The following is a 15653-nucleotide window of genomic DNA, read 5'->3' on the forward strand; positions in this document are numbered from 1 at the left end:
ATGCTCTCCCACCTTTATTTCTTCTCTTCCAGAAATTGCTAAGCACTTGGGAAAACACTTGTCCCACATGACTCACTAAGACCAATTAAAGAGCTGCAGTCAAACTGGATTTAAAAAAAAATCTGAGGGGCGCCTGGGTGGCTCAGTGGGTTAAAGCCTCTGCCTTTGGCTCAGGTCATGATCCCAGAGTCCTGGGATCGAGCCCCATGTCGGGCTCTCTGCTCAGCAAGGAGCCTGCTTCTCTCTCTCTCTCTGCCTGCCTCTCTGCCTACTTGTGATCTCTGTCTGTCAAATAAATAAATAAAATCTTAAAAAAAAAAAACTCTATTAGAATTCTTTAAACAACAACAACAAGAACAACGGGCCTAATAAACCATCGGACACAAGTTGGCTTTTACTTCAGAAGTTTTTCCGTTCCTGAATTTTTTTTCTGGTCATTTCTGAAACTTTACAAGGGGAGGAGGAATCTGTTGCCCTATTCAAAAGTGGGTTTTTGTTGTTGTTGTTGGTTGTTTTTTAAAGGAATTGCTCTTTGCTCAATGTGGGGCATGAACTCACAACTAAGCTAAGATCAAGAGATGCATGCTCTACCGACTGAAGCAGCCAGGTGCCCCCCAAAATCAGCTCTTAAGATAACTTGTGTTCAGTAAGTGTTGTCTGAGGACTTCCAGGACTGCTCCCCAACTCTTCCATCCAAGCCAATGAGGCGGGAACTTCTCTTATGTCATTATGCTATAATGCTGCAGTTTCCTAAGAAGTGTCCATTAGCATCTAAACAATTCCTATTTATCAGGCACTGTGCTTGGAGATGATAAATATAATTAATCATTTGGGGAGTGTATCTGTTCTGAGGTACCTTTCAGAATGTGACAGTGCCTAGACAAAGACATCATTCTGTGAACTTTTCCCAAGAACTAAAAATAGAGACAATGTCTCAGAATATTCATTCATTGGCTTTACTAAAAACCTACTAAGTGCCAGCCACAGGGCTGGAAGCTGGTTATACACTGGTAACAAATCAGACATGAACTTTGTTTTTATGCAGGAAGAGAACGCAAAAATGAACAATCCCACTTTGTCATTATATACCATGTAGGAAAAGTACAGGGGCTAAGAGACAGAATAACACGAGGTTTCCTAATTCAGACTGATGGGTCAGAAAAGGCCTTCCTGTAGAAGAAATACATTTCAATCTGATGAATGGGTAGCAGTTAGCCAGGAAGAGTGAGAGAGGACTCCAAGGCAAAGAGAAGAGCACAGCAAAACCCTCGAGCTGTACTGCCCAACACGGTAGTCACTAGCATGTATGGCTATTTGTAGTTACATTAATTAAAATTAAGTTAAGTTGGGGCGCCTGGGTGGCTCAGTGGGTTAAGCCGCTGCCTTCGGCTCAGGTCATGATCTCAGGGTCCTGGGATCGAGTCCCGCGTCGGGCTCTCTGCTCAGCGGGGAGCCTGCTTCCTCCTCTCTCTCTCTGCCTGCCTCTCTGCCTACTTGTGATCTCTGTCAAATAAATAAATGAAATATTTAAAAAAAAAATTAAGTTAAGTTAAAAACTCAGCTTCTCAGTCAACTAGCCACATTTCAAGTGCTCAGCAGCCACATGTGGCTACGGATTAGCAAACCGGACGGCACAACTATCGATCCTCTCCGTCTTCACATCACAGTCTACTGGACAGCACTGTCCTAGAGCAAAAACAGACAGACTACAGGCCGGTGTAGTAGAATGAATGAGGCAGGGGAAGAATGGCAAAAGATCAAACTGGAGAGGTAGCCAAGGGATAGCTCAGAGAGGCATTAGAAGACTGGAATTTACTCTAGCAGCAATGGAAAACCACTAAAAGGTTTCAACCAAGCTTGTGATATGATCATACTGATGTTTGCAGATTACCCTGACTACCATGGGTAGAACAGTTTAGAAGGGCCAAGAGCTGGGATACCAATTAGAGGCTCCTCTGGTACATTAGGCAAAAGGTGACGGGTGCTTTGGGGTACCTGAGTGGGGTGCCTTGGTGATGGGTGCTTTGGGGTGCCTTTGGCTTAGGCTATGATCCCCAGAGTCCTGGGATCAGGCCTTGTGTCAGACTCCCTGATCAATGGGGAGTCTGCTTCTCCCTTTCTCTCTGCCACTCCCCCTGCTTGTGCTCTCTTTCTGTTAAATAAATGAATAAGATCTTAAAAAAAAAAAAATAAAAAGCAACAGGTGCTTAGACTATGGCAGTGGTGAGAGAAATTTATGCACCAAATCTATGGGAGGTCAAACTAACCCAGCCGCCTGATGCATTAGATACAGAGACCTGTGCAGAAGGCGGTCCACAATTTAAAGTCTTTTTTTACAGACAAGGACAAGCTAATAGTTGTAAATAGCTACATGTTAGGCTCTGATATAGTCTAGGTTTAAATGAGATTTATCAATTTATAAAGGGGTTTTCCAATCCTAAGCAGATATCCTTGATCTCACTGAAGATGGAATAAACTAGTATTGCAGAGAAACAACTAAACTGGGAGGAAAAAACCCCTGCATTAATACTTCACTATGGAGAAAAATTTCCCCATCATAAATTTTCACAGGGTACTATTTTATGTATTGGATACTGGTATTTAATGATCAGAATAGCCCTATGCACAAAGCACAATTACTATCTATGGCAGAGGAAACTGAAGATCAGTGGTTAGGTTAACATGTGTCACACAGCCAAAATAAACCCCAGGATGATTCTAAAGCCCACGTCGTTTTAACCAGTACAATATACTGGTTCCCATTGCGTTAAATACTGCCATTTTATATAATTAAGAGGAAGTATTAGTTGGGGAGTAAAACATCTGGTTCCTCTTTCTGGCTGGTATATGGACGAGAAAAAAATGTGCCATTTGCTGTCTTTCCAGAAAAGGAGACAGTCGCAGTTTCTGAATAAAAGTTAGTCTTTTGCTGTACCTGTTCCATTTAATTTTATTCCAAAGTTTATATAGTTCTTTTTTTTTTTTTTTGAGAGAGTTTTTTTTTTTTTTTAAAGATTTTATTTTATTTATTTGAGAGAGAGAGACAGTGAGAGAGAGCACGAGCGAGGAGAAGGTCAGAGAGCGAAGCAGACTCCCCATGGAGCTGGGAGCCTGATGTGGGACTCGATTCCGGGACTCCAGGATCACGCCCTGAGCTGAAGGCAGTCGTCCAACCAACTGCGCCACCCAGGCGTCCCCCAAAGTTTATATAGTTCTAAAACAAATGATTGCTGTGGCTGCTTGCTGATTTGGTCAATGAGAAACTAACTAGGCAACCTGCTCATAGTTTCTTGGAACAGAACAATCTGAAGCCAGATTGCCCAGATAGGAGGACTGGTTCTACCACTTACTAGCTCTCATAGGATGGGTACCCTCAAAGCCTCAGTTTCTTCCTTTGAAAAGTGGAGACACTTTTGAGAACTACATTAGATAAGATATACCATTAATATGGATAACGTATATGGATATATAAGGTATATGGATATGGATATGGTATATCCATATTAATGGTATATCTTATTAATGGTGTATATAGTATTAAGGTATATGCCGTATTATTACCAATAATACCAAGAATGGTACCGTTAAAATGAAAAGTCCAGAGTACAGGGATTTTTATCTTTTTTGTCCACAATCAGATCGCAGGCACACGGAACTGTTCTGGATACACCGCAAGTACCCAACATATATTTAATAGAGGAACCAATAGTAAATGCTGAGTAAGTTTTAGCTCTTTTATTATTATGCGCAGTAAAATTTCAAGTCTATGGTACTCATCCTATGTACTGTATTTTCTCATGTATGGATAAATCAAGAAAAATCAAGATATTCTAGCAAGTTACCAGTTTCCCAAGTCTGAAGAATGTGCCATTTGTCTATACCTGGCATTTCAGTGCATGGACACAATGTCCTACCATAACAAGAATGAGAACAAAACCTTAGAAATATTTGGCTCAGTAACATTTGTAACAGCAGCTTCTCTGGACTAATATGACACCATGTCGAACTGTAATATGATTCCTCTTCAGTTGGGAACAATGTCACCAAAGTGCCCTAACCAATTTTCCCTCAGAAAATTCAGTAGGGGAAAAAAAAAAAAAAGAAAGAAAATTCAGTAGGGAAAGGCAAAAAGAAAAAGTTGGCTAAAATTTGATAAGAGACATTATTAATACTATTTATTATATTACATAAAAATCTTAGTTTTAATAAATTAATTATCATTGGGTTTACAAAAGTATATTATAGGATTTCTTTCTTTCTTTCTTTTTTTTTTTTTTTAAGATTTTATTTATTTATTTGAAAGACAGATCACAAGAAGGCAGAGAGGCAGGCAGGAAGTGAGAGGAGGAAGCAGGCTCTCTGCGGAGCAGAGAGCCCGATGCAGGGCTCGATCCCAGGACCCTGAGATCATGACCTGAGCTGAAGGCAGAGGCTTAACCCAGTGAGCCACCCAGGCGCCCCTATTACAAGATTTCTTTAGCAAATTCCTTCCATAGCACTTACAAAATTCATCAGACTTTGATTCTTTCCAATATTCAACTGAGGTGCCACGAATTTCTGGGCTCTGTGAGGCATTTTCTGGGAGCTACTAACTAGAGAATTCGACCACTGGAAATTAATGCTTTGGGCTTCAAAGACCTCTCTAGCCCTATATTGGACTTCTCACTCCAACTGTCAGCCTAACTACAGATCTCCTGCAGTAAAAACTCGGCTAAGCTACTGACACTGTAATTTAGCATTAGGACTGACCAACATCCTTCTTGCTGGGGTAAGTCACTGAACCCTTGCCTGCCCACAGGTAGTTTCCCCTCTGCTAGGTGAAAAACAACTCCTTCAGAGCTCAGTTCACATGTCCCTTCTTCCCACTCTGTCCCACTCCCAGCCCTGTCAGGCATTTATCATTCGCCTCCTGCTTATGGTCACCAACCTTTTTTCACTTCTTTTTTTTTTTTTAAAGATTTATCCATTTATTTGACAGAGAGAGAGAGACTCCAAGTAGGCAGAGAGGCACGCGGGGAGTGGGGGGGAACAGGCTCCCCACTGAGCAGAGAGCCTGATGTGGGGCTCCATCCCAGGACCCTGGGATCATGACCCAAGCTGAAGGCTGAGGCTCAACACACTGAGCCACCCAGGTGCCCCTTTTCACTTCCTTTTTGATCCACTTCCTTCTTAAAAAATTTTATTTATTTATTTTAAAAGATTTTATTTATTTGAGAGAGAGAATGTGAGAGGGAGAGCATGAGAAGAGGGAGGGTAAGAGGGAGAAGCAGACTCCTCGCCAAGCAGGGAGCCCAATACTTGACCCCAGGACTCCAGGATCATGACCTGAGCTGAAGACAGTCGAATAACCAATTGAGCCACCCAGGCACCCCACTTCCTTTTTGATCCACTTCCTTTTTGATCTCATTTTAACTTAGAAGGTTTAATTCTTCTTTTTCTCTAACTTCTTCACTTTGAATAAGTTCATTACTCTCATTTATACTCTGTAAGTTTTGTCTTTTTGTCTGTTCTCTACCACTACACGGTGAACTACTGAAAACAAGAACTGTATCTCACTCACTTTGGGACCCATAGCACCTGGCACGTATAGTTTATTGCGAATATCTACTGCTGTATACCAGAAAGTCTTAATAAATGTTTGTAAAATGAATGAATAGTAGAGAAGTGTTCTACAGAAATCTACTTTATTTCCAATTTCTGCTTATTCTACACACTCTTTAATAGTGATTCTTGGGACACCTGGGTGGCTCAGATGGTTGAATGTCGGCCTTTGGCTCAGGTTGTGATCCCAGGGTCCTGGGATCAAGTCCCACATCGGACTCCCTGCTCAGGAGGAAGTCTGCTTCCCCCTCTGCCTGCTGCTCCCCCGCTTGGCCTCACGCTCTCACTCTCGCTCTCCGTGGCAGATAAATAAAATCTTAAAAATGGTCAGTTGTAAGACATCTAGAGAAACATTAAAAAAAAAAAAAAAAAGGTGACTCTTAACCATTGGGATCATGAAGGTGGCTAACTCCCTCCCATAAAAATGCAAATAAATTTGGCATATAATCTCAGGGTATTGAGTGAAACCTTTGGAACCAATACTGACAACTCGATTAAGGTGCCCTCCTACAGAAACACAGTAATTCCACTTTGTTTTTCCCAAGTTCTGTAATGGCCCAGTCTTGAAGAAACCCGAATACTAAGCCAGATTTGTACCTGAATCTCATCACATTTGATTAGCTTTTCCACCTCTCCTTGACTTAGAAGAATGAATTCTTCATGCTGTACCACTTCAGGAAAATGCTTCTGGCTAAAAACCTCAGCTGCTTGCATCAGGTCAACACAGTTGTGAGTTTCAGCAAAATCCCTGATACCCAGGCAATTGGAGGGGTCCAACTGACTTTCCAAGAATTCACAGCAGGCTTGCTTCACACCTAGGACAAACACAGACAACGAACACTTCAGGGTACTTGACCAGGTGTGAACTGGTCTACATCCTTGGATCGAGGTATCTTCTTTACAAATCTTCTCTACAAGGTAACAGAGGAATCCTGGCTCAACACCTGATGATCAGATTAGAAATTTTATGCTTAAGGAATTCAATTTCTGTTTCATGTGCTATGTGACCTTGGCCTTCACAACTATGTCTCTGTTTTGGCTTTAAAATAAGTATAGTAAGACAAACTGTTTCTATGGACACTGGCACAATTAAAAATGCCTATAAGCCTCTTGGGAATCAAGCTTTTATAAAACCAATCACAATTTAACATAATGTACCCAATTTCTACTCTATATGCAAACTTACTGAAAGACTCCAATGAAGGAAAACTAGAAGATACTAACACCAATATTTTATTTCTCTAATTGACAAGTTCAGATCATAAATCTAACTTTACAGCTGTGCAATAGTGCAAAAGCTTCACATTGTTTTCAATCATGTATTAAAAAATAAAAATTTTCAACCATGTGTTTGAAAAAACTGAAAATCATAGAAACATCAGGGCAGATTAAGAAAGACAGACTGGGAATACGAACGTTTAATCCTGTGAAAACATTATACACTTTCATTTTTGCATGTCAATTTAAATTTCCAAGAGATAGTTTACATTCAAAAATTAGAAGTACAAAAGGGTTTACCATGAATAATCCCTCGGCCTCCCTATCTACCTGGCCATCTAGTTCCTTTCCATGTAGGCCATGAATAGTTAAGTTACCAGTCTCCTGTGTTTCCCCGTAGAGTTAGTGTATACATATATGTAAGAAAATGTGTCTATCATTCCCTCTTCCACTTTTTAAAAAACAGAAAAGGCGTAAATACTCTCTTTAAAAGAGCCGAATACTCACATGTGGAGAGGTTCTTTTGAAATTACGATTGAAATCTGATCTTCTGTGCAACAAGCAGTAAACATGAATGCCTACAGTCTGTCTCTGTAATTTTCAGGATTAAGTTTACACCATTAATTTTAAACATTCCCAAGGCTACCCTGGCACAACAGCAATTTTAACATCCGTACCTTTCAGCTGGAGCAGACAGGCTGCAGGGAGCAGTTCTTGCACATTCTCCACTGTCACGTGTACAGTTTCAGTGTACACAAAGTCCAACAGAATTTCCATGGTAGAAGCAGTTAAACCTTGAATATCAACATAAGGTTTTCCCTTCTCCGAAAGCTGAAGATTCAAAGGATATGAAATAATGGTGGTTATACTTCCCATGAGATGAAGGCAGAATCTCATATCCAAGAGCTTGAAGGAATGTTAACAATTGAATAAACAGCTTTAAAAAATTATAGTCTAATTTGTTTGATTTGTATAAAGCAAATATGGCATATATTTGTAGCTTTTCAAATTGGGGGCAGCTGTATGTAACCCAAGAGCACACAGTGAGGTGACACCTTGGAATATCAATTTTACTAGTAAATAATTTAAAACACTACTTTTGTAATAAAACAAACATAGATCTATTACAGAATAGAATGCAAGAATTCCGTGAACATACACTACTGTGCCCCTGAGCTTTCACGGTAAAACTCAAAATTTCAATGACGTTTCATGCTTGTAGAGGATCCTGTGGCTTACAGCTCCAGACCCTCCTACTACTCAGTATTGTTCTGTTTGTCCTGTTTCAATGACGTTTCATGCTTGTAGAGGATCCTGTGGCTTACAGCTCCAGACCCTCCTACTACTCAGTATTGTTCTGTTTGTCCTTATACTACACTTGGTAATGATGAAACATGCAAGTCATCTTAAGGGACCTTCTACTGTGACACTGAATGTAACTGAACTTTTGATACTTTTTCAAAATATTGGGTTGAGTCTATTTTGGGATTACTGAATTGTTAGTGGCATATTTAATCCTTAACTTGAGTTACGAGTATCACAAAGGATAGATAATCACAGAACACTTTGACCAAGAGTGGAATTCTTCAGTTTTACAGGACAGTAAACTACCTGGAAACTGATTACCTTATGAAAATTTTATTACATCTTAACCTTAGTTAGAAATTAAAATTACAAAACTTCCATTACAAACTAAATGACTTTATCATCTTTGACTTCTCCATAAGCCCAAAATAATACTCAAGAAGTATTCTCGGGGCGCCTGGGTGGCTCAGTGGGTTAAAGCCTCTGCCTTCAGCTCAGGTCAGACGATCCCAGGGTCCTGGGATCAAGCCCCGCATTGGGCTCTCTGCTCAGCAGGGAACCTGTTTCCTCTTCTCTCTCTGCCTGCCTTGCTGCCTACTTGTGATCTCTGTCAAATAGATAAATAAAATCTTAAAAAAAAAAAAAAAAGTATTCTCTACCAAAGCCAATAACAAAATCAACCCCTAACATTAAAAATGTCATTAGTGGGGCACCTGGGTGGCTCAGTGGGTTAAGCCTCTGCTTTCCGCTTGGGTTGTGATCCCAGGGTCCTACAATCAAGCCCCACATCAGGCTCTCTGCTCAGTGGGGAACCTGCTTCCCTCCTTCTCTCTGCCTGCTTCTCTGCCTACTTGTGACCTCTGTCTGTCAAATAAAGAAATCTTTAAATCTTTAAAAAAAAAAGTCGTTAGTAATCATTTTGGAAAAATGTTTTATTAACATTGCAAAAAGTAAAAATATTTACAGATACATATAAGTAAATCTATTCCAGAAATTTCTTATTCAACAAACCATATTCCCATCAAATGACTTAAATATGAAAACATTTTGCTATTTATTAACTCAGAACAATTTATAGTATCATTTCACATTTATATTTGCTTTACAATTTTTCCAAGTGCTCCTTATTTCCTATTATTTCACCTAATTCTCACAGCAACCTGGTAAAGATTTAGAGGTCTGGTATTATTCCCATTCAAAGCAGTTATGTGACTTAACCAAGGTATCTTAACTAGTAAGAGACAGCTAAAACTCAGGTCCTTTTGTCTCACTCAAACGATTTTTTTTTTTTAAAGATTTTATTTATTTATCAGAGAGAGGGAGAGAGAGCGAGCACAGGCAGACAGAATGGCAGGCAGAGGCAGAGGGAGCCCAAGGAGCCCGATGTGGGACTCGATCCCAGGACGCTGGGATCATGACCTGAGCCGAAGGCAGCTGCTTAACCAACTGAGCCACCCAGGCGTCCCTCAAACGATCTTTTCATTGGACTTCATTCAAGGAGCATTTCAGGGCTGGAAGAGAACAATGAAACCATCTAGTTCAACTACTTTATTTTAAAGATCAACCCAATGAAGTTAGATGGTTGTCAGGGTTCACAAAGCACTGATAAGAGAACTGAGTCTCGGACCTAGATCTCTGGACCCTCTCCTTTGTATCAGTAACTTTCAAAAATAAAGACAAACCATCTGGCATTTTCTTGCCTAATACCAGTTTTTAAAGGAAGACTATAAAATAATCCCTGATGAGAAAAAAGAAAGAATTCTTTTATAGAACTCCATACCAATTTCAATGTGCAGAGAGAGCAAAGACAGGCTAATTTTCCTCAAACTGACAAAGAACAGGATGTACAATATATAATTAGTAGTCAGCAGTCCTGCTCCATTAGTACCTCATGCTCAGCAGCTGCTGAGGGAACCTTCCTTACCCAGTTAAATGCCAACTGCTTCTGATGCTCCTGGGCAGTTATTGTTTCTGGAGGAAAACAGGACGTGATCGGTGATGTTGTATTATACAAGAGCGTTTTAAAATTAGCCTGAATTAGCAGGAATGATCTGGCAGGTTTCCATGTTTTTCCTACCAGCCATGTGACCAAGCATTGGCTCAGAGCATCATAAACTATTTTGGCTTTGAAATTATAGAATATAAAAATCTGCATATCAGAGGCTGAGGAAGCACAGTAGTTAAAATTTGTATAAAGCAACTAAGTAAGATTTGTATAAAGCAATATGGCATATATTCATAGCTTTTCAAATATGGCATATATTGTTTAGATTTAGAGTCAGAAAATTTAGGAGTAAACCCCACCTCCATTTATAAGCCACGTGACCTAAGGCAAGTCATTTAATATCGGGGACCTTGTTTCTTCGTTTGTAAAATGAGATGGCAACATATAACTCTAGGGTGAATGAGATATAACCATCACTCTCCTATTCAGATCCAACAACAACATCTTCACTAAGGTAAAATGATGAAAGAAAATACTGATGGTTTTTTTTTTTTTTTAAAGATTTTATTTATTTTATTTGACAGAGATCACAAGCAGGCAGAGAGGCAGGCAGAGAGAGGGAGGAGGAAGCAGACTCCCTGCTGAGCAGAGAGCCCGATGCAGGGCTCGATCCCAGAACACTGAGATCATGACCCAAGCCAAAGGCAGAGGCTTTAACCCACTGAGCCACCCAGGCGCCCCGAAAATACTGATGGTTTAAAAAAATGTCTTTTAAGATTTGAGAAAGAGGGAGAGAGAGCACGTGCACATGCTCACAAGCAGGAGGAGAGGGAGAAGCAGGCTCCCCTCGGAGCAGGGAGCCCAACGTGGGGCTTGATCCCAGGACTGCAGGATCATGACCTGAGCCAAAGGCAGAGGCTTAAGGAACTGAGCCACCAAGGTATGCCCCGTTTTCATTTTTTTTTTTTTTTTTTAATTTTTAAAGGGGCGCCTGGGTGACTCAGTCAGTTAGGCCTCCAACTCTTGATTTTGGCTCAGGTCATGATCTCAGGGTTGTTTAGACTGAACCCTGCGTTGGGCTCCCCACCAGAGATTCTTTCTCTTCCTCCCTCTGTCTGCCCCTTCCCCCGTCCCTGCTTGCGTGCTTTCTCTCTTAAAAAAATTTTTTTGCAGGGGCGCCTGGGTGGCTCAGTGGGTTAAGCCGCTGCCTTCGGCTCAGGTCATGATCCCAGGGTCCTGGGATCGAGTCCCACATCGGGCTCTCTGCTGAGCGGAGAGCCTGCTTTCCTCTCCCTCTCTCTCTGCCTGCCTCTCTGCCTACTTGTGATCTCTCTCTGTCAAATAAATAAATAAAATCTTTAAAAAATAAATAAATAAATAATTTTTTGAAAATAATGTTGACATGAGATATTTCAGACATATGCATAAATACAGATACATGATATAATACACTGGTATACTCTCACTCAAGCTTCAAGACTTGGGTGGCTCATAAGTTAAGCATCCAACTCCTGATTTTTAAATTATTTGACAGACAGAGATCACAAGTGGGCAGAGAAGCAGGCAGAGAGAGAAAGGGGGAAGCAGGCTCTCCGCTGAGCAGAGAGCCCGATGCAGGGCTCGATCCCAGGGCCCTGGAATCATGACCTGAGCAGAAGGCAGAGGCTTTAACCCACTGAGCCACCCAGGTACCCCCAACTCCTGATTTCTTGATTTCAGCTCAGGTCATGATCTCAGGGTTGTGAGATCAAGCCCTGTGATAGGCTCCATGCTCAGCTTCCCTTCTCCCTCTGCCTCTACCCCCTACTCCCGTACTCTCTCAAATAAATAAATCTTTATAAAGAATTCAAGATAATTGATTTAAAATTTAAAAAACCAGACTTGCGATTTTGAAAAATAAAAAAAGTTGCAGTGTTCTCTGTTGTTTGGCTTTCTAAAAGCACTTCACAATATATTCAAGAGGCTCACTCTACATTTTAAGTATTCTGCCAACTACTAAAGCAGTTAAAAAAAAAAAAGGATTTATTTATTTATGGGGGTGGGGGTGGGGGCAGAGAGGGAGAGATGCTTCAAGCAGACTCCCAGCTGAGTGGAGAGGACCAGGAGGGAAGGCAGGTTCGTCTCATACCCATGAGATCACAACCTGAGCTGAAACTAAGAGCCGCTTAACTGGCTGAGCCACTCAGACACCAATCAAACAGTCTCTCTTTCTTTCTTCTTTCTCTTTTTTTTTTTTTTAAAGATTTTATTTATTTATTTGACAGACAGAGATCACAAGTAGGCAGAGAGGCAGGCAGAGAGAGAGAGAAGGAAGCAGGTTCCCTGCTGAACAGAGAGCCCGATGTGGGACTCGATCCCAGGACCCTGAGATCATGACCTGATCAGGCAGCGGCTTAACCCACTGAGCCACCCAGGCGCCCCTCTTCTTTCTCTTTTAAAGATTTTATTTATTTATTTGACAGAGAAAAAGAGAGAGGGAGGGAGAGAGAGAGGGCATGGCGGGGGTAGAGGGGCAGAGAGAGCAGGCTCCCTGCTGAGCGGGGAGCCCAATGTGGCTCAATCCCAGGACCTTGGGATCATGCATGACCTGAGCCGAAGGTGGACGCCTAGCCAAGAGAGCCACCCAGGCGCCCAACAGTCTTTCTTCATAACTATAAGCACAACCTTTTTTCTTGTCAAGTCAACCTTTGCCTTATTCCCTTTAACTGCTTACACCCCACAGCCAGCATCCTTTTCCAGGTTAAACTCCATACACCTATGCCGTCATGCAGTCATTTATTAAGTCGTCCTCCTCTCATCTGAAATTACTCTGAATCTACGCTGGTCGCATGACTGGTGATTTTCTTCATATACTGTTAGGTGGAGTTGGATGAGGACTAAATCCTACTCTTCTTTCCTTCCCTCCCCATTATCCTCCTCAAATTCACTTTAAAATATTAGACTTTAGAAGGAGAAAAAAACCAGGAAAACAAATTTTAAAAGTAAGTAAAATCCAGTAGCTGACATTTGTGTTTTACCACATGCCAGACACTGCTCTATTTTCTCAAATAACTGTCACAATAACCATATGTGATTGCACATTGCAAATACCCCTAATTTAGAGATGAGGAAACTAAGACATCGTCTAAAGGCAGATTTTGACCACAGTCTGCCCACCGAACCACCATACTATAGATATATACTATTACATCAAGCTTCTATTATTTTATCCAATGAGATGAGACAACTACAAGGTTACAAGTATGCGTTTCATTTGTGAGGCGGTGACTGACCACTTACCTCGCTGGTGAACATGGCACAGAAATAGTCGCTACAGGCAGCTAGCACAATCCGATGGGCAGGGAAGTCTTTCTGCTCTACTCTCAGGGTCACATCACAGAGGGTGTTGCTCTTCCGGAGAGAGTTCATTGAATTGAGAATGGATTTAGCGTGAGTATTTGTCATTATGTCTTTGGGGGCCATAATGCCTCCCATCAAGCAATATGGAGAAGGAATGAAAGGGGTCCTTGGATGCTGCACGTGCAAGAGAAAAAAAACCCAGAGCACACTTGAAGGACTAGGAAAATTAAACATATTCAGTTAGTTATACAAATTGAGGCGGCTTCCTCAGACCAAACACAAGTAGAGAGTACTCCTACTACTGGTCTTCACACAACACTCTAGCCACAAACCCAAGTAAAAACAATCTCCTCTTCCTACAAATTCCAATATCGAGTGCCCCTATCACTTGACATTTACTATAATCAATACTCAACTGTACTTTAAATGGAAAAAAACCCCATACATATCTTGCATATCTTCACAATGCTGTCACAGTCTCAAATGATAAAATGAAAAGATAAAATTTCCTAGAGGTGTGATATCACTATTACTTAATATACATAAATAGATTAAGTAGGTAAGTATTTAGAGGATAGGATTCTGTTTTATATATATTTTTTCCCTATACTAGCAGGTGTACCTTAAATGTTTAGATATCAAATGCAAGAAAAGAAAGATTGTGTATTCAACTTAGAGCAATAAAGGCCAGAGTCACTGAAAATAACTTTTTTCTAAAGAAATATGCAAAGAATTATTATGACTTCCAAATATATCTGGATTTCTTCTTAAAATGACATTTCATATGAGGACCCATTACCTACACTACATAATGGAAATACTGCAAGCTTACCTATGGGCTCTCATGTGATTAAGTTATTGAAGGCTCTACATTAGTAGCAAATGTCCAGTAGTAATTCTTCTATACTGAAACCAAGAGCCTAATTATTAGGGTAGAAACCTATTAAAACTCCACTACTAATTTCACTGCTATAGCCTGTCACTTGCAAAGTTCACTTACATGCACCAAGTTAAAAAAAAACCCAGTAATACATTCTTATTAAAAAGACCCAATGTACTTTTTACTTTCTTGGTTGTTGACAGGCTTTAGTGACTTTTTTTTTTTTGTCTCAAGGACAATTTCTGGGGAATGAAATGGGATGGTTATTAAGAGTCTACTTGGAATCTATAACTTTCTGATATAATCCAAGGGAAAAAAAATTAAACAATGATCTTCAAGAGTCCACAACTCACAACCATAATTTTTGAATAGCACAAACGAGATCCTAAATTCTCATCTACTTCTATATGCAGTTAGCATTATTTATAAGAACTCTACATAAGCTCTCCAACAACCTGCAAGATCCATTTTACAGAACAGGAGGCGATTCGTCAAAGTATATGACGTTTTTCAAAAGTATTTTCCTTAAGTCTATTTACTTCCAATTCTGGAGAATTAAGAAAAAATCTGAACAGATGCCCATTTTCGGTGAAGATTTTCTGAGTTACCACAGGGCTCAGCCCAGGACTGGATTTTACAGTTTGTGTCACAACCGACAGTTAACCTTAATTCAGTGTAGTCTTCCTCCTTGGGCATTCCTGCCTCATCAGGCAAAACCTCAGCCCTATCTTTCCCTCTCACCTTTCTGGAACTTCTGTTAACATCTGAATAGAAGGGTTCCACCACGGAAGACTCGGGAGGAGGGCGAGAGCGGAAAGATGTCAAATTCTGGAGAGACTAAATTCCAGGTGGAAGAAGAGGAGGATTCCAGGTGGGAGAAGGAAAGACAGCCTTCCCTTCTGACAACACCGGGAACAGCTCTGGCAGTTCCAGGTGGAGGTCCTGGAGGGGCGCGGTCAGGAAGGGGCTGAGAGGAGGACGCTCTACACCAGAAACGCCCCCGGCCCCGCAAGCCTCCCTCAAGTCTCCGGCAAGCCTCCCTCAAGTCTCCGGCGTCTCTGCCTTCCAATCCCGAGGGAGTCGATGGATGGGGGAAGGGCCGTAAGCGGCAGCCAGGGGCTAGGAAGGGAAGGGCAGAGCTGCCTGCCACCTCCTCCTGCAACTCACCTCCGCTCGCGGGCCCACCCAGCCACGCCGGGCCTGTTCCCCGCCCGTGGGGATTGGGTGGGGCGCGGGGCCAGCAGCCGGCTCAGGAGGAGCCCAAGCGCTGCCGCCGCCCCGACCCGGAGGTTCTGGAGCCGTCACCGTGGTCGTCCGGGATCTCGCCTCCGCGGCCGCGCGACGTGATGACGTAATGCAACTCGA

At 41.5% G+C, this 15653-nt stretch overlaps 1 protein-coding gene across 3 annotated transcripts in view; it reads right to left on the reverse strand.

Moving 5' to 3' along the window:
- KLHL12 (kelch like family member 12) overlaps window positions 1-15607 on the reverse strand; it is a 30329-nt gene extending 14722 nt beyond the window's left edge. For 2 of the 3 annotated variants that reach the window (XM_044267627.1, XM_044267625.1), the window contains exons 1-4: window positions 15456-15607; window positions 13349-13582; window positions 7497-7650; window positions 6199-6416 (exon numbers count right to left, since the gene is read on the reverse strand). In XM_044267627.1, coding sequence (XP_044123562.1) covers window positions 6199-6416; window positions 7497-7650; window positions 13349-13543 — 567 coding nt within the window. In that variant the 5' untranslated portion in view covers window positions 13544-13582; window positions 15456-15607. Of the gene's footprint in view, window positions 1-6198; window positions 6417-7496; window positions 7651-13348; window positions 13583-15029; window positions 15424-15455 lie in introns of those variants that run through there. The other variant, XM_044267626.1, reaches the window with a different exon arrangement.
- Between the last annotated feature and the right edge of the window lie 46 nt (window positions 15608-15653).

The sequence above is a fragment of the Neovison vison genome, chromosome 10 (assembly GCF_020171115.1).
Source record: "Neovison vison isolate M4711 chromosome 10, ASM_NN_V1, whole genome shotgun sequence".
NCBI lineage: Eukaryota > Metazoa > Chordata > Mammalia > Carnivora > Mustelidae > Neogale > Neogale vison.